General features: G+C 40.5%; 1 protein-coding gene across 1 annotated transcript in view; it reads left to right on the top strand.

Moving 5' to 3' along the window:
• The window catches only part of tnrc6b (trinucleotide repeat containing adaptor 6B), a 42,804-nt gene extending 23,191 nt beyond the window's left edge, over positions 1–19,613 (top strand). The window contains 13 exon segments of the mRNA XM_034193998.1: positions 2,121–2,324; positions 6,186–6,311; positions 7,929–8,099; positions 9,308–9,415; positions 9,488–9,686; positions 11,057–11,224; positions 11,397–11,543; positions 11,839–11,982; positions 12,160–12,252; positions 12,487–12,690; positions 12,792–12,859; positions 13,006–13,145; positions 15,693–19,613. Of these exon segments, the coding sequence (XP_034049889.1) occupies positions 2,121–2,324; positions 6,186–6,311; positions 7,929–8,099; positions 9,308–9,415; positions 9,488–9,686; positions 11,057–11,224; positions 11,397–11,543; positions 11,839–11,982; positions 12,160–12,252; positions 12,487–12,690; positions 12,792–12,859; positions 13,006–13,145; positions 15,693–16,242 (2,322 nt within the window). The 3' untranslated portion in view covers positions 16,243–19,613.
• The last annotated feature ends 5,461 nt before the right edge of the window (positions 19,614–25,074 follow it).

Genomic DNA, 25,074 nt, shown 5'->3' with positions numbered 1-25,074 from the left:
GTCGCTGACATGTCCGCTGAAACACTGCAAAGCCGTTGTACCGAGAGGCATAAGCTTAAACAAACATTTGAGAAAGCATCACATTAAAGAGCACGAGGGTTTTTTTTTTTTTTGCCAAGACCAGATAGACAAAAAGAGCCGGACCGGCAGGAAGGGATTTACCCAAACTGACTCCAAATATGAGTAAATTAAGTATATTTATTTATTTTTGGTAATTTCTTGTTGCATTTTGGAAATGTGGAAATGCACTCCATCTTTGAAATGGTACATGTGCTCGGGTGGGTGTGCCATTTGGTATTCAAGAGATGAAAGTTCAGCCACTGACCCAACAATTAAAAAAAAAAAAAAAAGTACTTGATTCTTTCACCAAAACATCAAATCTAGGCTTGCAGCATCTATGATCTACCTTCTGGCAAATTATAGCTAAACTTTCAGGTGTTCTTTGTAAGAAAATCCTCTTACACCACTTTATCATGAAGCTATACGAGGTCTGTCAATAAAGTATAGGTCCTTTTTATTTTTTTCAAAAACTATATGGATTTCATTCATATGTTTTTACGTCAGACATGCTTAAACCCTCGTGCGCATGCGTGAGTTTTTCCACGCCTGTCGGTGACGTCATTCGCCTGTGAGCACTCCTTGTGGGAGGAGTCGTCCAGCCGCTTGTCGGAATTCCTTTGTCTGAGAAGTTGCTGAGAGACTGGCGCTTTGTTTGATCAAAATTTTTTCTAAACCTGTGAGACACATCGAAGTGGACACGGTTCGAAAAATTAAGCTTGTTTTCGGTGAAAATTTTAACGGCTGATGAGATTTTGAGGTGATACTGTCGCTTTAAGGACTTCCAACACAGCGGGACGTCACGCAGCGCTCCCAGGCGCCGTCGTCAGCCTGTTTCAAGCTGAAAACCTCCACATTTCAGGCTCTATTGATCCAGGACGTCGTGAGAGAACAGAGAAGTTTCAGAAGAAGTCGGTTTCAGCATTTTATCCGGATATTCCACTGTTAAAGGAGATTTTTTTAATGAAAGACGTGCGGGCGGATTGCAGCGTCGGCTGGCAGCCGCCGCGACACTCCGCCACAGGAAAAACACCTCTGTTGGAAGCCTTAAGGACAAGTTGGAACATGTCCAGCTGTTAAACAATTTCTCATATACTCACTCCACTGAAAGCCATCAAAAGCCGCCTGGATTTTACAAATGGTTATCGACACGGAGGTGTTTTTCCTGTGCCGCCGCACCATGCCGGCTGCGTCCCGACGCGCGGACCCGTCCGCACGTCTAAAAATCTCCTTTAACAGTGGAATATCCGGATAAAATGCTGAAACCGACTTCTTCTGAAACTTCTGTTCTCTCACGACGTCCTGGATCAATAGAGCCTGAAATGTGGAGGTTTTCAGCTTGAAACAGGCTGACGACGGCGCCTGGGACTGCTGCGCGACATCTCGCACCGTGGGAAGTCCTTAAAGCGACAGTATCACCTCAAAATCTCATCAGCCGTTAAAATTTTCACAGAAAACCAGCTTAATTTTTCGAACAGTGTCCACTTCGATGTGTCTCACAGGTTTAGAAAAAATTTTGATCAAACAAAGCGCCAGTCTCTCAGCAACTTCTCAGACAAAGGAATTCCGACGAGGGGCTGGACGACTCCTCCCACAAGGAGTGCTCACAGGCGAATGACGTCACCGACAGGCGTGGAAAAACTCACGCATGTGCACGAGGGTTCAAGCATGTCTGACGTAAAAACATATGAATGAAATCCATATAGTTTTTGAAAAAAATAAAAAGGACCTATACTTTATTGACAGCCCTCGTATAACTAGGGATACAAAATATCCTCATAGAAAATCAGCAGTAATGATGATAATAATATTAAAGCAAACAGAGTTCTGGTATTGGCAGATATCCAAATTCAGGTATCCGGATCAGAAATGAAAAAATGTGAATTGGTGCATCCCTAGTTGCAGAGGTCAGCATGTGTTTTGGATGAACTGTCAGGCTTGGTGGCAGTATGTACCTTTTATTATTTTAGGTAACCATAGTTTGAGAATTTTAGCAGGTGTTGATTCTTTTTTTTTATTACTATTATTACTGTGACTGTAACTGTGTCCTTTCTGCTGCACAGAATGATGATCCCAGTGGCCAAAGCATTGATCTTGCTCCAGGACCTCTTCAGGAGAAGAAGATTGATGTGGAAAAGAGAGTCACAGGCATGAATGATTATAATGGAGAGATGCGAAAGGGAGGCAGAGGAGGACCAGGGATGGTTTATCGTTCAGCTGCTTCCAAAGAGGTGTTGCCTGGAGATACTGGATCCTACTACGACAAGGTAATACTTCGCTACTTTAACTTCTTTTTGCATTTCTGGCCTTTACTGTATGCTGTTTATCTGAACTCACCTGTACCGCCATCAATACTGCTGCAACCAGCTGTCATTGTGATCGACTTGCCCTTTAGCCAATCAGTACTGTGTCTTGAGCAGGAGAACTCTTTCACTGTTCATTTATTAGGGGTGGTGATATGACCTAAAATTAATATAGCAGTATTGCTAGTTTTGCACTATAGGACCCCTTTAATAATTCTGTCTTTAATGAAAGTTTAACCTGGACTGGATTAATTTTCAAATCTGGTTGGCATCAAGTGAGGGGTACCTGGAAAAAGGCAGCACCTTAGACACACTTTCGGGTATTTACAATTAAACTATAATAACTCTCCGCAAGTATCTTGTGGCTTTTACCAGTAGTTAGTGCTTTCACCTAGTCATCGCTGTAGCAGAATAAAATAAGTCTGGACTTGATGATGACTCAATTGAAACAAAGTGTGCAGACCCGTCTGAAAACTACTGCCACCCTACCAGGCCAGAGGCAAGTCAGAAAAACATCGAAGACGCCTTTTCAGAAATGACGGAAATTGGGACTGTTTTAAATCAAGTGGCAACTGAGGTGCCAATAATAAAGTCGGACACAGTGGAGCTGAAAAACACAGCGAGTGCCCTCCAGACATGAATGGAAGAGGCTGAAAGTCACATTGCTGATGTGGAGGATAGCACTGCCAATGAGGCTTATGAAAACAAGCGGCTAACACAGTGAGTGGAGCAACTCTGGAACCAGGTTGAAGAGCAGGAAAATCGAAGCAGATGGAAAAACATTAGATTGATTGGACTGAAAGAAGGCAAAGAAGTGAGGAATGACTGTCAGGAAGATACTGCGGGATGACTTAAAACTGGAGGAAGATGAAGCGGAGGACCACAACCTGATGGCAACCATCACATATGATACTGGTGAAATTTCTGTTACACACCTCGGTAGAAAGTTCTTACAGCAGTGAAGGAAGAAAGGGGACTACAATGGAAGGACTGTACTCTTGATCTGCAAAGATCTGACCAAGGAGCATACCAACCACCGGAGGCAGTTCTCCCCGATTATGAAAACGTTGTGGCAGCACCAAGTGAAACACACATTAGCACATCCTGCTATTCCCATGGAAGGAGAAGAGATGGAGATGGAGCTTCACCCACTTGAAAAAGGCTGAACGCTTTGACCAGAAAAATATTACAACCACGGAGGGAGATGCCTGATTGACTGACTGATGCACACGTGATGGAGACTGGAACTTGGTCTTGAAGGATACAACGGGGACGTGGATTTACAAGGGAAGTCACAACCAGGCAGTGGATGAAGTGAGTGGCGGTAACCGTCCGTAGGACCCACACTGGCCAAAATGGGGAGAGCTGAGGGAGAGCTGATTATGGCGTCATGTTCTTTTTAAGGACCATGCTATTTGAGTTGAGGTTATTTTTATGATTGATGTGAGGTTTTGTCCTGTTTCTGTGTTTATTACGGCACTGATCCCCTACATTGAACTAGGGAATGGTATGGCTTTACAACCAGAGATGGGCAAATTTGACTTTTGTAACATCAAGGGGTAGCAGGTGCATCAATATAGTATCACGGAATAGCAATGGTTGTAGTACTACGGCCAAAAGGAACAAGATACTTATCTTAAAGCTAAAAGTACAGATGTTGCGTTTATCCAAGAAACACATTCAGTAATGAAGATGAAGCCCTTGAAAATGAAATATGATTGAGTAGGAAAGGTGTTTCATAATTCTGTATCCAGTAAGAGATGAGGAGTTGTTTTCATAGTTAACAGAAGGCTCAATTTTATTATTTCAAAGACTCTGGCAGATGCATCTTTGGTGTGAAAGCTCAAATTAATGGAGCCAAAGTTGTATTGTGAAATGTATACGCCCTAAACAATGGAAACCCAGCTTTCTTCCATGAAGTCAACAAAATGCTGGGTAGCATGGATGGCCAAATTGTTTTAGGAGCAGATTTTAATCAAGTACTAGATGATCACCTAGATCAGAGTTCTCAAACTGATTCCAGAAAGGGCCAAGAGGGTGCAGGTTTTCTTTGCGACCACCCACCTCACCAGGTGATTTCACTTTGAGCAGATGGAATTAACAAACCAAACATATGCAAGTATTTCTTTTTAAATGGCAAAACTTTCAAACCGTTGGGGTGGAACACCTTGTGATTTGGACTGGATCCTGATTGAGCAGGACCATACCTTTCCTTTTAAGCCCACTGAAACGTTTGCTGAAATGATAAAACAAAAGAACCACAATATGATGAATCCAATTCCAATACATTCCAGGAGAGTTTGGCAGGAAGTACATAAAAAATGTAAAATTCCCCACAACACCCAAATATATGCATCTATTTGGCACAATCCTAAAATAAAAATCTATTCCCCTTCTCATTCTCATTTCAATGTCTCCTTCCCTCCCCTTTTGACAATGCAGTAACGCCACTTATTTCTGTCCTAAATCTGTTACATTAAAGGTTGGCTTGTAGATTTTCTTTTTGCAACATTTGCGTGCCCCATAATTAGGGATGGGTATTCATAAGATTTTATCTATTGATTCTGCTTATTGATCCGATAACCTTATCAATACCTTTTGTGAATTTTCTGTGTACTAATAGTAGGCTTTACAGGTTTTCTATGTCAACAACATTTTATTGAGTCTTAAAGTAAATATGAAATTGGTCACTGGATCCTTGATCTTTGGACATAAATAAAAATAAACAATCTGTAGTTTTTGTCAAGCATTTCCTTTGACATTTTGGCATGAATGTCTCAGAACAGAGGATGATTCTCGTTTCTTTCTTGCAACAAGTCAGGAGTCCCAGTTAGTGACTTTAATCTGCACAAAAGTGATTCACAGTTGACATATTCAGGGATGAAAGTGGTGAAAAACACGAAAATTTTTGAATTCTAGAAGCTCTGAAATGCAATCTGGGACTATTCCACACAATAAACTGCAGTGAGTGCAGCATCCATTTAAGTGAGAAAAAAACCCAACTTTCCTTATTCAAATTAATTCCAGTAGTATTCTGCTCTTACTAGGATGCAGCAGTTTTCTAGCTTGGCAGATAGTTCTGGAGGAAATCACTGAAGAAATTAACACATTGAAAATATGGTTTGACCATATCAAATTGTCATTAAATAAAACAGGGATGAAGTGGAGGTGTAAGAGTCACTGGGTGTTTATTTCTATATTTATTTATTCATGTTCATTGTTAGATGGTTTTATATTTTTTGTTTTTAATGAGGTTATTTTTGTCTTTCTCTAAAATTGTATTGTAGCATTATTAGTTATTATTACTGTTGTTGTTGCTATTATTAATATATAAACAAAAACAAATTTAAAAAATATTACAATTTGTAACACATTTGACTCTTACGACAATAAATGCTGAGCCATTAATTATGATACAGAAAGCAAGTGCACACAAACGTGCTGAGATGCAAACAGCTTAATGCTAACTTTAACATTGAAAAATGCGATAGACATGCTAACGTGTTAGCATCTGTCCCATTTTTAAGTTCTAAAATACATCTATCAACTGTTTCAGAAGATAAAAAAAAGGTAAATATTACTCAGACACATGCTCTTTGGGGTTTTAGCAAGGAAATATTGAGATAAAGTGAAATAAAACAAAGAACCAATGAAGCAGCTGGTCGGATCAATGCTTCAAAGAAGAGCCGCACTGCAGAAACGGTTGTTTACAGACCCTGCAGGGGTTCTGTATTCAACCCTACCCAAAATGTTACTGTTTTGTTTTTTGCATTGTCTTATGGTGTATGGTTTAGTAAGTCTTTAATTGTCCGTCTTTCACTTCAGGGTGTTCACAACAACTTTGGCAGTGCTGGAGGTATGGCTCAGTCAAGACACCAGCCAAATGTCCCACCCATAAATCAGTCCCCAGGGATACGAGCACAAGTGCCTCACCAGTTCCTGCCACCTCAGGTACGAAAGCCTTTTGCATTTACATGTTTTAGGGTGACAAATCTAAATCAACAAAGTCACTAAACACAAGATGAAATAAATGTACAACACCAGGTTCTCATGCACTTTAATAAAATAACTGTTTTGGGGGGGGTAGGAAAGATGGGAAATGAGACCACGAGACTTGCGGGGAAGGCCTCCTAGGCTGGGATTTGAACTTGGGATGCTGCTAAGAGCATCTTTCAGTCTGTGATTTCACCTGGCCAGCTGCCAGTAAACCAGCACATCACTTTTCAACAAGGTACAGGGTTGATACTAAATAGATCCTGACAAATTAAATGGACTGCATTTATATAGCGCTTTTCCATCTGAATCAGACGCTCAAAGTGCTTCACAAATAATGTCTCACATTCACCTTGATGTCAGGGTGCTGCCATACAAGGTGCTCACTACACACCAGGAGCAACTCGGGGATTAAGGAACTTGCCCAAGGGCCCTTAGTGATTGTCCAGTCAGGCTGAGATTTGAACCGAGGATTCTCTGGTCTCAAGCCCAACACTTTAACCACTAGACCATCACCACAAGACCAAATTCAATTACAACACTTACTAAGAAATCTAAGGAGTATCTCTCTCTCTCACTCACACACACACACACACAAAATCTGTCATGAGCAAGCTGCCTTCAAAAACTTAATTGAGCAAAAGTCAACAAGTGACCTGTTTATTGCCTTTTTAAAAACAAACTAAAAAGAAACACACGAATGAGGAGTTGGCTTGTAGCTCCAAATTGTTTTTCATCTGTTTTTTTCCCCCCTCCCACACATTCTCAAGGACACACATTAGTTTAGTCATTTTTATTTATTTTCTTTCAAGTGGAGCCAATGGTTATGTGTAATTTACTTGGCAGGGAGCAGATTTGAAAACTAAAACCATATTTGTCCTAGTTTGATCGTATATGGAAACACAGTTTTTATCTACATATTCATGTGCTTTCCCAAAGTCTTACAGATCTGTGAGTGTGTTTGCAGCAGTTCTCCTGCTGTAAACATCATTTAGACCTGAAAACATCTCTGACATATGTAACAAAATAACTACTGCCAAAATGCTTATATTTTCCCTTAGATTGTTAAAAGACCACCCCATTAACCACAGTTAACACCCATGCATCTGAAACCTGGATAAAAAAAAAAAATACAAATCTTACATTACTTATTTTATTCTGCTTCACCTTGACATCTGAGATGGACCCTTCATATGGAGAAAATGGCCCATTGCTTGACTGTTTAATCTGAAAACTGCAATGTTTTTTTCCTTTCTGCATGTTTGTATTTGTACTGTGATCATTTGAGTGTACGGTGCTTCCTCCTTTGAGCTTACTCAAGATACCAGCTGACACTGTATATCCTATGTTTGTCATTACAGTCCCCACAGTGTAGATCTTCTTAAGGAATACACAAAGCAATCAGTTTTTCAGGGAACTCAATAATTTTAATTCTGTTACTTTGGTTGTTTGAGCACCAGCTTAAAGGAACACGAACACAAATAGACATTTATTGAGGAGAAACTGTAAGCTGTGTGGTTATAGCCCCAAAGTGTTACTGTGGTAACAGGTGTGTCTGCCGTTGTTTGTCTCCAGGTGCCAGGCTCCATGCTGAAGCAGATGCCCCCTCCCAGTGGGAGCGTGGGAGGTGTTGGTGGTGTAGGAGGAGTGGCAGGAGTTGGGGGAGGTGTCTTTGCTCCACAGCTGTCACCCCAGCACCTTGCCATGCTTGGCAGCATCTACCCCCCACACATCCAGTTTCAGCTGGTGAGATGCAGCACATTAACATTTGTATAAGTCGGTTACCTCCAACTCTTTAACTTGTACGAGTCCTGATAAAGCTGATAAAAGTAAAATAAGTCAGAGTGCATCTGAAAAATTTACAACAGATTAACAGTCATTTTGATCCATAATCACGATGTAACATCAGGCACTGGCTATTACCTGTCTGAAAGTCACTCCACCTGTGTCCATGAATGGAAAGAAATAGAATCTGTCCTTAGATCCATGTTTTGAAGACCATTTTCACACTGTGCTAGACTTCACTTCTGCAGTCTGTCCCAGAGGCATTCGAAACTAAATTAAAAAAAAAAAAATCTACTTTTCTCCTCAAAATATTATCTTTGGAAAATCAGTCCACCTAATAAACATCACTAGTCATGTCACTACATCCTCCTAAAACATGCATTTTAACCATTTTGACATATTCACCGTCAAAGTCCACAAAACACACTGTAGAAAATCCAGTTTTTCCCCATTCATTTTAATAAAGGGCATCAAGAGGCGTCACCCGACATGATGTCATCAAAGTCCATGTTTATGAGGTGAAATCGGGTTAATTCCCCATTTTTATGACTTCATTTCTCAGGGTACATGGCACCAAAATTAAAACACAGTGCGTCAGTATTTTCATAATTCTTTATTTATTTACAATAGTCAGCTGATTAGATATTTTATTTACTAGTGATATGCACTTTAATCAATTTGGAGCATGCTGGGAAATAAAGATCAGAGTATCCTGGGAAACCTTTCAAAACACTTAATGCAACAGTGACAATAACTGACTTTTGATCGATCAGCATTTTTTGAATGGAGTCATTATGTATATTTTGTCAAAATAGGGTTCCGTGAACTTCATGCAGATTCTCTTTACAAGTTTCATATCTGGATTTGACTTAAGAAAAAAAAAGTGACATTTGATCAGAAGTCTAAAACTTTTATCCTTGAGAATTTTTTTTTACTTTTGTCACAACTAATTATTTTTGTAAATCAGCATGATTTATGTGGTTGGTATTATTGCACTTTTTAGAATTTTATTTTACATTGTTCCATCGATGTTCATGGCATCTTAGTGTCTGACAGCAAAAGGTCCTCAAATTATAATGTGATTTTTACAGTAATAGGATGTTAATTCTTGCTGTGTATTTTTCTTGTCATCTCATTATTTTTCTCTCTCTCCTTTTTCCTTTGTCCAGGCTTGTCAGCTCCTTCTCCAGCAGCAGCAGCAGCCACAGCAGCAGCAGCTGTTGCAAAACCAGAGGAAGTTTACGCCCAATGTCCGCCAGCAGGCTGACCCTCAACAGGTACACAAACCTGTCTCTTCCTCTGTTCTGCTTCCTCCTGTCTGCTGACACCTGTTTTCATTGTTTCCTCAGCTGGCCCGGATCATGGCGGTGCTCCAGCAGCAGAGGCAGCACCAGGTCGGTTTAGGTGGCAGCTCAAAACTGTCCCCCTCCCACCATGGTTTAGTGGGCGGTGGGGGTCCCAAACTACCCGGATCAGACTCCTTACCACACCCAAGCCTGGCCGGATCGATGGTTGACTTGCACCAGAAAACACTTGGACAGTACTCTGGTGAGCATCCTACCATGTTTTGGTCTGAGCGTTTGAGGAACATTTGTTAAAAGGACGTCTGTGGCAGTGATAATGAAACATTGTTATCAGGAATACCACCAAAGTTTAATGGGTGCGTCACTATTTAACAGGCAAGTTTCCATAAAGTTCTGGGGTGGGGTGGGGGTGTTAACTGCGAGAACATAATCTCCATGGCAGAGGCATTTTGTTACTCCAAACTTAATTTTTTTTTTTTTTTTTACCCAAAACAAGTCCTGGTGATATCTAGTCAAACTCACTCATCTTCAACCGCTTACTTCAATTAAGGATCACGGCTGGGCTGGAACCTATCCCAGCAGTCATAGGAAGTGAGGCAGGGTATACCCCTGGACAGGACGCTAGTCTGTCACAAGGCAAACACACATGCACACCTACGGACAATTTCCAGTTCACCTAGCCTGCATGTCTTTGGATGTGGGAGGGAGTCGAAGCACCTGGAGGGAACCCACGCAAACACAGGGAGAACATTCAAACTCCACACAGAAAGGCCACAGGTGGAAATCGTTCCCGTGACCTTCTTGCTGTGAAGCACCAGTACTAACTACTAAACCACTGTGTTGCCACTCGTCAAACTACAAGTAGAAAAAGTAGAATTTGTGTGTTTTGGTTTCTTCAACTACAAAAGAAACAGGAGTCATTCACACTTGCATATTGTGTTTTCCAGACTATAAGTCACACTTGAAGGATTATCTGTTCAAAAATGCATCAAGAAGAGGAAAAAGTACAAGTCGCAGTAGTCTGTATTTTTTTTATGCGTTACTGCTTCATGCAACCTAAAGCAAAATTTATTTAATAGGCACATTATTTAGAATAAAGACAAGCTCATTAATGTTACCATACGAGGTACAAAACTTGGGTAAACTGCTTCTTGTTGCAGTTGAACAGACGATGTAGGTAATCTTTGGTAAAATATTTGTAAAAGTAAAAGAATAATGGTCTTGCCTTAACAGTTTAGCCTAGCTGACCTCATCTTACACAGTCCAAACAAGTGGCTTATCAGGTCATATGAAATTTATATTCCCTCTTCTATTCCAGAGGGTGGTCTTTCAGTTTGAGAGCATGCTTTTTTACATTTGTTTCTTCTCTAAAACATAGAACGCTGTTTCCATTCAGATTTTCCTTTACAGTGGTTGGCATCCAGCTTAATGGTGCGTTACTGCCATTTTATGCTCCATAATGTGAATCACAGTACATGTAGAATATAAGATTCAAGACCTCCCACACTAGTAAAAAATAAATTTTCAAAAATGTTATTTAATAGTCCAGAAAATAACTCTATACCTTGTTTGACAGTTCTAAAAAGAACAGTTGTTTTCATATTGTTGTCCCAGGATTTGGTTCTGGGGTAAACATGTCTGGTCTGGACCTTGGCGGCTCAGTGGTGGGAGGACCCGGGGGTATTAAAGACCTGGGGGTGCAGCAGTCTCGTTTCAAATGGATGATGGAGGGTCACTCGCCCCCAAACCCTTCTCCACCTGAGAACTCATTCCACAAAAATGGTGATGTTTTTTTATTATTATTAATTAATGCGTTTTTTGTTGTTGTTTTTTTTTTTTTTTTTTTTTGTATGAATGTGACGGTGTTGAGGCAAATAAAGTCTCATATCAGGTTGATTTGTGAACCCATCTGTCGGGTGATGTAACACTGTCATCACCTTGGGTAATCTCTCAGGTCTTGTAACCCCCCTGAAGATGTTGGGGGGCTCGCCTTACTCTCAGTACGACATGTTGGTTGGAGACGGGCTAGGTGACAATTGGCATCGCACCCCTGGGAACAAAATAGGTGCCAAGACAACCTCCACGCCCAGCTGGCCCCCGGGTGAGTCACCTACAGATAAGTACATGCAGTGTTTATATTATCAGTTACCTAAGCCTGAGACATATGAATAGATCAAAGATTAAAAGGCTTAGAGGGAGATTCTGCTTATTGTACATCTCTGTTTAAACTCAGAATGACTCCACGTGCACTGCTGCCATGAAAGATTGTCTCCAATACATTGTGTGTGTGTGTGTGTGTGTGTGTGTGTGTGTGTGTGTGTGTGTGTGTGTGTGTGTGTGTGTGTGTGTGTGTGTGTGTGTGTGTGTGTGTGTGTGTGTGTGTGTGTTTTCCATAGAATTCCAGCCTGGTGTCCCCTGGAAGGGATTTGACCGTGTTGACCCCGAGTCTGACCCCTACATGACCCCAGGGAGCATGATGGGAAATGCAGTGTCCCCCGGCCTCAATGACAGTGAGCACCAGTTGTTACAAGACAACACCGGTATGTCCTGAATAGCTCCACTGACTCGCCTCAGCTGGGATTTATTTTATTTATTAACATCAATAAAAATGCTGCAGCACATCTCACATCTGCCACATTCTTCGGGCCGTTTACAGAAAAATTTTGGAAGATGTTATTGTCATTAAATGAGGGCTTTTTGCTGTTCCCTTGTTTTAGATTCCACCCCTCCCCTCAACACCTTGCTGCCTTCACCTGGTGCCTGGCCCTACAGTGCCTCAGACAGCCCCCTCAACAATGCACACAACCCGGGTAACATGCCCCCTGCTGTTTGTAGTTCACCTTCTGCCTGACTATTTCATGTCTGAACACCAGTGTCGACTTTCATCACCCCTGTGGCCTCATGTTTCTGCCCACGTTTAAAACACTGGACGTCCTCTGATAACCCTTTGATTTCAAACGGCTCGTTTGGTGTGTTGTTAAATTTTTGAATTTTAAGCTGACCAGCACACATTCCCTCTTATTTCCTTTTCTGTGTCCCTACAGCAAAGTACACAGACTACAAGACCAGCTGGCCCCCAGAGCCCATTGGACACAAGTCTTGGAAAAACAACCGTGGCAACAGCCAGAGCCAGCTGTCCCGCCCACCTCCAGGACTGCCCAGTCAGAAGCAGCCATCACCTTCACCTTGGTCAGGAGGGGCCCCTCGTTTGGCTGCCAGGGGTTGGGGTGGTGGCGCCAACACCACTGGTAACATCTTGAAGCTTTCTCCTCATCCAGCCACAAAGTAAAGTTTGATTGAGTTTCTGCAGAAAACTACAATAGTTTGTTTTGTTTGTTGTTTTTGGCAGTGTCGACTTGGAGTGATGGCACTTCTCGGGAAAGCTGCTGGTTGGTGCTCAGTAATCTCACACCGCAGGTAAATGAGTTTCTGTTAACGGCTAACATCACCTGCGTGTACTTCTCACTCTAAAGTCAAAAGGAGAATTCTTTTTTTCTGCTTTGCTATAACTATTGCGACATAATAACAACCTGCTATTTTCTACCTCATCGTCATTCGTGTAGATTGACGGCTCCACCCTGAGGACGATCTGCATGCAGCACGGCCCGCTGTTGACCTTTCACCTTGGCCTGACGCAGGGCACCGCTCTGATTCGCTACGGTTCCAAACAGGAAGCAGCCAAAGCCCAGAGCGCACTGCATATGTAAGACTCGTTAGATTGGACTGTCGATACCCGCCCCACACCTCATTTTGTTCAAGTGCAAGAGTAAATTAAATGATTGTTTTGATTTGTGTAAATATAAGTAGCTTAAGTTTTGTTTTTTCTCCAAAGAAAAACTATATGGATTTGCAGAGCATCACTGCTTATCTTCATTCTTTCTTACTGCGGTTATCATTTTCTTGAACAGTGAGGTTGTGATTTTTGACCATTTTTGGCAATAATTCATAAACTGGCACACAAACTGATTACAAATTGGTGATATTGTGCACTCCAGAAAAAAAAAAAAAAATACAGTTTGCTCTGAGCTGAGATCAGATCTCTTGGATGTTAATGTCCACTTTAACTGTCGCAACCACAAACAGCTTTTGTTTTTTTTTTTTTTTTGTTGTTGTTTTTAATTAATAAATAATATTAAACTCTTGCACCTTCATGGAAACTGCACAATCCTGGCTTGATGTATGTTGAATCCAAAAATATTTTCTGCACTATAACAGTTATAAGCATAAGTAGAATTCCGTTTTACTTTACAAACATTTCTTTAAAATGATTTTAATTATACCATATTTTTCTTGTGCCCACAAACGTTACGAATATTGGGAGGAAAAATGTAGATGCCATACAGTGCATCCAGAAAGTATGTTACAGCCTTATTCTAAAATAGAGTAAATTCATTTCTCTCCCCCCCCCAAAAAAAAAAGATTCTACTCACACCACCTCATGACAGCATCAAAGTTTTATTTATTTATTTATTTGGGGGCAAATTTATTACATTTTTCAAAAAAACTTAAGAAATCAAATTTCAGATCGCATGTACGTAAGTATTCACAGCCTTTGCTCAATACTTTGTTGATGCACTTTTGGCAGCAATTACAGCCTCAAGTCTTTTTGAATATGATGTCACAAGCTTGGTGCACCTGTCTTTTGGGCAGTTTGGTCCATTCCTCTTTGCAGCACCTCTCAAGCTCCATCAGGTTGGATGGGGAGCGTCGGTGCACAGACATTTTCAGATCTCTCCATAGATGTTTTCCTTTGATATCTTGGCTGTGTGCTGAGGGTCATTGTCCTGCTGATAGATGAACTGTTGCCCCAGTCTGAGGTCAAGAGCGCTCTGGAGCAGGTTTTCATCCAGGATGTCTCTGTACATTGCTGCATTCATCTTTCCTTCAATCCTGACTAGTCTCCCAGGTCCTGCTGCTAAAAAACATCCCCACAGCATGATGCTGCCACCACCATGCTTCACTGTAGAGATGGTGCCTGGTTTCCTCCAAACATGATGCCTGGCATTCATGCCAAAGAGTTCAATCTTTGTCTCATCAGACCAGAGAATTTTGTGTGTTATTGTCTGCGAGTCCTTCAGCTGCCTTTTGGCAAACTCCAGGCGGGCTGACATGTGCCTTTTACTAACAGTGATGAAAGTTTTCCGAAAATGATTGTAAATCTGGAGTTTTTACTCACATGGTGAAAGTTTCCAGCTTATTTTTTATAACATACGTCAGAATCCATTAATTCAGTTCCACGCCCAAACAGTGGGTGGCAGTTATGTGCCGTGTTTGTTTGCAAGCTGCCAATCTCCAAAGAAGAAGAAAGATGATTTGTTTTGAGAGTTTAAGTCATATTTTTGGGGGTATGCGTTGGTTCCCCTAACAGTTTACTTTGTTGTGGACTTCAAAGTTATGAGCTGTGTTTTTCTACCAGTAATCATACATTAAGTGGCGCTAAAGAGTGAAGCGTCTAGCTGCTAAAAATGCTCTCAGACCCTAACCTTAACCCATCTCAGAGGTCTACAGACAATTCCTTTGACTTCATGCTTGGTTTGTGCTCTGACATGCACTGTCATGTCAACTGTGGGACCTCATATGTAGACAAGTGTGTGTGTGTGTGTGTGTTTCCAAATCATGTCCAGTCAACTAAATTTATTCCAGGTGGACTCCAGTTAAGCTGTAGAAACATCTCGAGGATGATCAGTGGAAACAGGATGCACCTGAGCTCAATTTTGAGTTGCAGGGCAAAGGCTGTGAATACTTGCGTACATGTGATTTCTTAGGGTTTTTTTGTTTTGTTTTTGTGAATTTTCAAAAATCTAAAAACAAACAACTTCACATTGTCATTATGGGGTATTGTGTGTAGAATTTTGAGGGGAAAAAAATGACCATTCCATTTTGGAATAAGGCTGTAACATAACAAAATGTGGAAAAAATTAAGTGCCGTGAATACTTTCCAGATGCACTGTATTTTGTAGATGTACAATTATTTTTCTGTACTGCTTTCTCTTGTAACTTTCTCTTCATGCTCCTCTTCTGTCTTCCAGCCTGCATCTGGGTTGATGATTCACTGATTGTTGTTGTATGTTGGTCTCGGCCGAGTCTTTCAAAGCTTCACATTTGGGCTGAGAAGCTCAGAATGTTTTGTCTGCAACCGAATCTTTAAATGTTATTGGATCATTTTTAAATTAGATGTATTATAGACTGATTTAGGTTTAAATATCACCCTTCAGAGCTTAGATCCGTGTGTGTGTTTGTTTTTTTTAAGGTGTGTTCTGGGTAACACCACCATCTTGGCGGAGTTTGTGAGTGAGGAGGACGTGGCTCGCTACATTGCACATTCCCAGGCAGGAGGAGGAGGAGGAGGGAGCGGAGGAACTGCGGCCGGCTCTGCGGGCTCCGGACCTGCAGCCTCCGCGGTGGGTGCTAACAGTAACGGAAGCAGCTGTGACAGAAGTGGAGGAAGCGGCGGAGGAGGAACAGCAGTCGTGGAAGCGGTTTCCACGGGAGGAGGAGGAGCAGGAAACGGAGGAGCCAGTTCCGGGTGGCAGAGTCTGGATGGCACGAGCAGTTCCTCTGAGCAGTCTGCCACCCAGGGTCCCGGTCTGGGAATCTTCGCACAGTGGAGCAGCAATGGAGTAGGAGTGGGTGGAACTGGAGGCAGCGAGCCTGGAAGGCAGGGTTTGTGGGGAGGGATGGGCGGGGCAGGGTACCCCAGCAGCAGCCTCTGGGGTTCCCCGGCACTGGAGGATCGTCACCAGATGGGTAGTCCTGCCTCTCTGCTCCCTGGGGACCTGTTGGGGGGCGGGGCCGACTGACATGCACATCATACACTCATACTATTATAACACGCATCAGGAGCTGGTCACACTAGAGTTTTTCTGGAGCAAACTTAAACTTTGTTCCAACTCTGCACCACCGGTGGATTTCCTCGAGGAGGTGAAACATTCACTGAGCTAACCGTGGAACGAGCTGGTATTCTACATTGTTTTACATTTTGTATTATTTACCTGTTGAATAATACTATTTTACTGCATAAACTGTTCAAAAACAGGTCGCATTTTTTCTCCCCCTTCCCCTCACCGTGAGTCGTAATTGTTCCGTTCAGTCTCGTCTTAAATCCTTTTCAGGTCTTTGTTAATTTATCTGAACTGAGCTAGCTAGCCTTGGCCAGTCAAGTCGGCTAACTTGGCTAGTTATCATGTTACGAAGTCAAAAACCGACTCATTGTTGTTCATCAGGTAACTTTAAGCTGCTAGCCATTTGATTATTTAACCTTTTTACTTGTCGGATATTTTTGGCCATTAGCTCCAGGCTGACGTCACAAAAGCAGCCGCAGGAAGTCACTACGTCGCACGCTGTTCCGACCTCACCCCCGTTTGGCCGGAACGCGCCGATGAAATTCGCCTCGTCGACTGCTAGTGTGACTGGGCGGTTGTGCTCTGTGTTTAGAGCTTTCGTGAATTCTGACGACACTGGTCCTGAAAACACACACAAACACATACACGCACGTTCATACGTCAGCTGCACACATCGCTCCACTTTAAATGAAGACAACAGTGAAACTTGAACCAGGAGGAAGAGGTGAAATCCACAAAAAGAAACAAAAAACTCTTTAAACTCAACTGGACTCAACTTTCTTTTTACTCCAAATCCCACCATCTGCTTTCAGAGACTTGATCACTCAGGCATGCACTGTAGACAGGCTCAGCCAGAGTCCTACACGTCAACACCTTTAGCTGTTTTTAATGTGCCAGAGAGGTTTTGTTTTTCTTTCATTTTTAGTATTACTATTTAATGGTCAAATGTCAAAAATCAGACTTGCAGACTGAGCCCTCGTACATCTGATTGGCGTACCTTTGAGTTCTCACGTTTGGAAGCTTGACATTGGGGAAGGATCTGGACTTTGGAGCAAATTTATTTGGGACGGCGCCGCACTACTGAGTCAAACGGATGATGAGCAAATCTTTTCATTTGGTACTGACTGTACCTTGGTGGAAATGTGTCCTCGACGTGGAAGCCAGGGTAAAAAAAAAAAATAATGATAAAAAAAATTGCCAAACTTGCACTATATATGCTTCTGGGTTTGTTGCTGAACGTTCAGCGATCTTGTCATTTTACAGCCGAGCTAACACACAGCAGCTACGTTGACTTTAGAGACGACACATTTCAAAGTTCCACAGCGCTGTTATCTTTGAGTCGTGTGTACGTATGGCAAGCAGTTTTAACATTTGTCGTAAAACTTTCACGTTTTGCATTTTGTGAATCAAACTTAAGACATCCGTTGTTACAGTGGCTGAAAGTACTTACTGGTTGATTCCCCCCCACCCCCCTTCTTTTTTTATGACAGAAGGTGGCTCACAGTTTGAGAACCATAGACTGGTTTAAAATGGTCTGATCCAACAGTTATTTGTTTTTGGTTTAAAAAAACAAACAAAAAAAATTTACGTAGCCATCACAAGTCTGGCTTAAGCAGCCTTACTCCTCTTGCGCATTCATAGCTCTTTAAGAGAAGTTCTACAATATCATTTTGGCTTCAAACAATCTTACTCTCTGTGTAAATCATTTTAAAACGCCAAATAAATTCTAATGTAGCTTCAGTAACACCTGCTTTGTTATTGTGAAGGGAAAAATCAGGATTCATGTAAACCAAGTGATCAAATTCCTGCATTTAAAAAAAAATAATAATAATATAGAAGGGTGCGAGGGATGGCTGTTGGGTTTTCCCAAAATAAGAAAAACATTAGATTTGTTTGCATCTGTATTTCATATTTCTGTATTTACACTTATGACTTGTTGAAATTGCAATTCATAAATATGAGTCCTCACAGTTTAGAATGTCTTATTTGGGGGGGGTCAAAAACTAAGGTATCATTCAAAATATAGTTCTAGCTGTCTGAAATTCTAGTAGTTACTGGTTTGGTACAAATCTGACAATCTTCAATTGTCTTTCTGAGGAGTCAAAGTGTAGATTGACGAACTGATGACCAAAATGCCCTCCGGCCAAAAAGATTTAGTTCTGATTGTCAGTTAACTTGTTTGTGGAAATAACTGATAGAGAACTTCATTTCTTCAGCCACATTCTCTGCTTTGGATACAAACTATAACCCACCCAGATTAGTTTACAGGTCGTCAAACAATTTGGCTTGTCTGTATTGTAATGTTTACAAAATAAGTTAAAAACAAACAAACATGTAAATGTTGGGATGAGCTGAAACTTATCTCAAGAGATTGTTGATCAAGATTAAAATTACTTGGACATTATTATAGAAATATGGTTTTAAAAAATGTGTTTGCAGGTATTTTGAATTTTATTTTTTACAAATCATATTAAAATGGGATGTTTTAAGTTATTCTGACTTGTTACACACAGTTATGACAAATGAAAATGCTGTAGCAATGTGAGAGCTGAGTGGTTATGTTTGTTAAAACTGCTTGCTATATTTTATAGATTTTTGTGAAAGGAGTGAAAATGTCCCTTTTTTTTTTTTTTTTTTTGGAAGAGAAAAGAAACACTGACCCCATGCTTCTTTTTTTATGTTGTCATGATGACATTATTTACTCGCTGTAGCAGGCGTGCTCCTGCCCGAGTTTGTGTGAGTGTGAGAGATGTATGTTGAAGATGATGATGACGACATCGGGACTGTGTTGTTGCCACAATGTTGAATGTTTTCTTTGTCCATGAGATTCATAAGAAGTGTGTGTGTGTGCGCGCGCGCGGCTCTTTGTACATTTGTTGTGCGTGTGTACTTGCTTTTGAAATGCGTGACGTTTTGACAGCTAATGTTTTTTTGTATGAAAGAAGGTTCGTGTGAGTGACTGGATGTTGTGATGGCTAAAAAGTTCAAAAACAGATTTTAGCAGATTTTTTTTGTTCCTGTTTGTATTATCTTCATCTGTCAAATGCAATAAGAGAATATTTTGTTTTTGTTTTTTCAGCATCTAACTGAAGGCATTTGTGTTGAGATGCCAAGTTGTACCCAAACCAAGCTGAGCTGGAGCAGTGTTTTACAGACACGTTAGACATTACCTGCTATGTTTTACCTTTTTATTTGATGTAACGGTTTAAATTAAGTCTGTCTTTATTATCACTCCTGTTCAGGATGTTTTCATTTGTTTCAGAGGTTACAAAAAGGAGAGGAAATTAATTTAAAGCAGAAAAGAACAAGATAATAAAGGTTGAATTAAAGTTTGTGGTGTTTTTTTTTTTATGTGTGTGTGTGTTTTACCTGTGGGGGTGCTGGTGAGCCTGCAGGGTTTCAATTCAATGCATCACAAATTAAAATCCAATGAAAACGTGGTTGTTTTAATTTGTTCAAAGCTTTATGTTTGTATAAATGTTAATCTTGTAGTTGGTCAAATCTAGAAGTTTGACTTTCCCAAAAATATTTTAAGCATACAGTAATAGATTTATAAGTGTATTTTCTTTTTACAAATATATGCCCCTCATAAAGTTTATTAAATGTTTAATGTATTTTCCAGATTATGTCATGTTATATCCCGCTAATGATTTTATGAAATTGATGAATGTTGTTCCGTAATGATGACACAGTAGACTGCAGCACTGACTAGTGTTGAAAACTGAAAGAAAACACACGCTACATTGTGTTAATTTACTCGTCATTTATTTAATATCTATTTACTGGTCCACATATGAAGTAGTACTAAATCATCTTACCAAACGTTGCTTAATTAAAAATATCTATTGCTTAATTTTAAAAAATAATTTGAGGTTCATGGCATGTCTGCAAATGAGATGTTATGCATGCAACTTTATTTGAATGTAAAGACTAATATTAGAAATGCTAGACTTAACAAGTGTACTTTTGTATGTGAATGCATTTTTTTTATATATTAGTAGAGTTGCCAGTGTTGTTTCTGAGTTGATCAAGTGAACTTGTGCTTTTAGGAATTTGGAAGTTCCCGACTTGCATTTTCTTTTCTTTTCTTTTTTTCCCATTACCCTGAAGCTCGTATTTTAAGGACCAGTGAATAGTGAGCAATTTTGGATTTGTCAACTTTTGGCGAGCTCATTGAAAAATTTTGGGCATGTGCACAGTATTTTCACTACATCCCAGCGTGTCTCATATGTTCCGCACACATAGGAGATAAGTTGTGTGGGCAAGGTTGGGTAGGATTACTTTGAAATGTAATCCAAAAGTAATCAGATTACAAGTAATCCAAATGTATGTACATACATACATGTAATCCACATGTATTCTTTCAACGTAATCCTACCCAACCTTGGTTGTGGGTAAATTGACAGACAACGAGATGATGTTTAGCGTCCCCAGAACTTCTGTAACTTATGAGTGACTTGTATTGAACGCATATTGATGTATTTGGCGTGTTCTGGATGACCACAAAACTTAACTGAAGGTGCAGCTGCCGGATAAGAGTGTGTGGACGTGATTGGTATAAAAACAGGATAGACATGCAGGATCCAGCAAGGCACCGGCAACACCTCCATGTAATAGGTGTCGTCCTACATCAGCATGACGCCATGGATTTGATGCTGCAGCTGCTGCCTGTCAGGAGAAGAGAAGGACGGAAACGACATTGCAAAGTAATTTTCATGGTGGCATCACGAAGTGGCTGGGATGGGTTACACAAGGCTGCCTTGCCAATAGAATCGATCTATATAAATACATATTAATATTAGCTTGTACTTTCGCACAGTCTTGAGTAGGCCGAAGTTTGCCTTCACCTGCTCCTCTTCTGGTCCGGACGAATGTGTGGGTGTCTTGCAGGGACTTGAACCACCCTTGAAGGTGCGCAACAGTTTTCCCCATGAACTTGGATTGATCCTTTGCCTTCTTGTCCACGGTTCCCTAGTCAAGTCTTCTTGATGTCCCAGAGGTTGGCGTCTCCTCTTACATCAAGACAAAACTGTCAACATTGAGCTGAATGAGCAGGAGGCTGAGGAACGGAAGCATAGGGACTGTCCACAAAGTGCAGAAACGAAAAGACACCAGAAAAAAATATCCAATAAATTCATTGCTATAATGTGTGAATGCACCAAATTCACTGAATACATCAAGGGTCTCCTGCTGGTTATACTGCATTACTCAGTTAAGTTGTTTCAAATAAATATAATGTACAGGTGAACCCCATTAACTCACACAAGGGGATGTCGATTTGTAGATCCTAAAAATTTAGACTACTGAAGAATATATACGTACTGTATATTTTTTGGTAAACTTCATTAACTGGCGGTTTCAGATAACTTGCATTGTGGTTTTGTGGACCCAAACTTGTGCAAGTTAATGGACTCACCTGTATTTTATGGCTTTAATCTTGAATTTACAAACAATTTAATGTATACAGTTGTATGCAAAGTTTGGGCACCCCTGATAATTTCCATGATTTTCCTTTATAAATCACTGGTTGTCTGGATCAGAAATTTCAGTTAATATAGCAGATGAACACACTGATATTTGAGAAGTGAAAGTGAAATGAAGTTTCTAGTATTTACAGAAAGTGCAATAATTACTTAAAATTAGGCAGGAGTATAACTTTGGGCACACTCATTTTATTGATTTGAATACATTTAGCACTAATTATTGGAACACAAAATTGGTTTGGTAAGCTCATTGACTCTTGACCTCCTTACACAGGTGAATCCAATTATGAGAAAGAGTATTTAAGGTGGCCATTTGCAAATGTTTCCCCTCTTTGCAGCACTTCTAATGAGTGGCAACATGGAATCCTCTAAACTCTCAAATGACCTGAAAACAAAGATTGTTCAACATCATGGTTTAGGGGAAGGATACAAAAAGCTATCTCAGAGATTTCAGCCGTCAGTTTCCACTGTGAGGAACATATTGAGGAAATGGAAGACCACAGGCACAGTACTAGTTAAAGCCTGAAGTGGCAGGCCAAGAAAAATCTCAGATAAGCTGAAGTGAAAGATTGTGGGAACAGTCATAGTCAACACACAGACCTGCTCCAAAGACCTACAACATGATCTTGCTGCAGATAGTGTCTCACTAGTGCATCATTCAACTATCCAGTGCACTTTGCACAAAGAGATGCTGTATGATGTTGTAATACAGAGGAAGCCTTTTCTGCAAACACGCCACAAACAGTCACTTGAGGTATGCTAAAGCACATTTGGACAAGCCAGCTTCATTTTGGAATAAGGTGCTGTGGGCTGATGAAACTAAAATTGAGTTATTTGGACATAACAAGGGGCGGTATGCATGGCTGAAAAAGAACACAGCATTTCAAGAAAAACACTTGCTACCTACACTAAAATTTGGAGGTGGTTGCATCATGCTGTGGGGCTGTGTGGCCAGTGCAGGTACTGGGAATCTTGTTAAAGTTGAGGGTCACATGGATTTCAGTCAATATTAGCAGATTCTTGAGAACAATGTTCATGAATCAGTGACAAAGTTGAAGCTGTGCCGGGGCTGGATCTTTCAACAAGACAACGACCCTAAACACTGCTCAAAATCTACTAAGGCATTCATGCAGAGTAACAAGTACAACATTCGGGAATGACCATCTCAGTCCCCAGACCTGAATATTATTGAAAATCTGTGGTGTGATATTAAGCGGGTTGTCCATGCTCGGAAACCAACAAACCTGAGATGTTTTGTAAAGAAGAATGGTCCAAAATACGTTCAGACAGAATCCAGACTCTCATTGGAAGCTATAGGAAGTGTTTAAAGGCTGTTATTTCTGCAAAAGGAGGATCGACTAAATATTGATGTATTTTTTCTGTTGGGGTGCCCAAATTTATGCACCTGCCTAATTTGTTTAAAGAATTATTGCACACTTTCTGTAAATCCTATAAACTTCATTTCACTTCTGAAATATCACTGTGTTTGTCTGCTATATGATATATTTAACTGAAACTGCTGATCCATACAACCAATGATTTATAAAGGAAAATCATGGAAATCATCAGGGGAGCCCAAACTTTTACATACAACCATATGTCCACTGACTCCTGACTTGAACAATGATTGACTTTACGTAACACATAACCCATGAAATTTTTAAAATAATCTGCGTTTCTGCTTCTTTTCAGCAAAGAATCTTTTGAAGAGAATAAGGATCAGTTTAATTTTCCAGGGAAGAGGCTGAGAAGTTTTAGCACAGGTATATGGAATCAAAAGTCACTTTCCAGAAATAAGCCTACATCTAATGAATTGTTGAGGCATGCACCATGCTCCTATTCAACTTGTAGTTCTAAAATCAATTTAAAGCTGTATGGCCTTTGTTTTTTTCTTTTAAAAAATAAATAGTAAAAAAAAAAAAAAAAAAAAAAAAAAAAAAAAAGTAATTTTCTTTGTGACCAGTATAATTTTTTTTCCGTGATATTTAAATAAGGGACTCATGATATTGCCAATGTGATCAAAATTTGCGCCGTCTGGACACAATTTAGAATTTTGATCCCCGATGGGTCAAAATTCAAGCATTCAGATGCCACGATATACAGTTGGTAGCGATGTCATAGATCATATGGGGGCTTCGGCTGAGCTGCACGAGGATGCTGGGAAGGAAACTTAAACCAATCTCACAAACAACATATGGAGGAGGAGAGCTAAACTTGGTAGGTTTGATTTATTCACAATGTTTTACACATACTGGCTTTACATTTTACTCACACAAAACTTTTGTCTTTCACTAATGGTGAGTAAACATACAACAAATAATTTCCGTTCAATCTAAAGTTGGCTTATTTCCAATGATTTGCGCGGTGTGTAAAATTCACGTATTGTCACTCTGCAGTCTGCTGATCAGCTTAATGACCAGAAGTTGATCAGTTCAACGGTAATCTCAAAACCTCTGGCATGCGCAGACACGCGCTTCCCGCTGGCGTTCGTCTGCATGACGGTGACGAAGGAAGCTACAATATTTGCCAAGGAATTTCCTTCAGATAAATATGTTCTCTTCATTAAAATGAGCCATAATTTTGCATGTCATAAAAATAAACCAACATCATAATGCCTGGATTTAGGTAGAAACTAGATTTAGTCAGTTTTATGAAATTTTAAGGGCCATATAGCCTTAAGGTTTCAGAAATGATAAATTTCTTGTCAAGATTAGTTGTTGGCTAATCAAGGAATGATTTTCACTAGCTGTCCCAACCCTTTTATAAACTCTGATAATATTAAAGAGGTTAATATATATATATATATATATATATATATATATATATATATATATATATATATATATATATATATATATATATATGTATATCCTGTAGGTATTTAATTGCACCCACCCTGCTTCAGTTTGGTTTTGTGTATGTGTGTGTGTGTGTGTGTGTGTGTGTGTGTGTGTGTGTGTGTGTGTGTGTGTGTGTGTGTGTGTGTGTGTGTGTGTGTGTGTGTGTGTGTGTGTATGTGGGAGGGGGGCTGACGCACCACGCGGCACCCCCTGGTCCCTGTAAATTTCGTGGTATGTAATATTTTGAAGTAAAACCAGGCAGCTGCTCTGAACCAGGGCTGGACTCGTTGATGCCGCAGAAGCAGCAGCGCTGCGGCTTTAAGACGATCCGGGCATCTGTGTGCCTCTGCGGATGACATCATCCATAATGTCAGTGGCGTAAAGTGAGGGACGGTCAGTGTCTGCTGCCAGCTTCACCTCCACAACAAACAACGACACCTTTCATCCTCCGGGATCCGATTGCTTCG

The sequence above is a fragment of the Thalassophryne amazonica genome, chromosome 18 (assembly GCF_902500255.1).
Source record: "Thalassophryne amazonica chromosome 18, fThaAma1.1, whole genome shotgun sequence".
In the NCBI taxonomy this organism is placed as follows: Eukaryota; Metazoa; Chordata; class Actinopteri; order Batrachoidiformes; family Batrachoididae; genus Thalassophryne; species Thalassophryne amazonica.
Note: the sequence above shows the minus strand (reverse complement) of the source record. Positions and strands in the feature narration are given on the sequence as shown.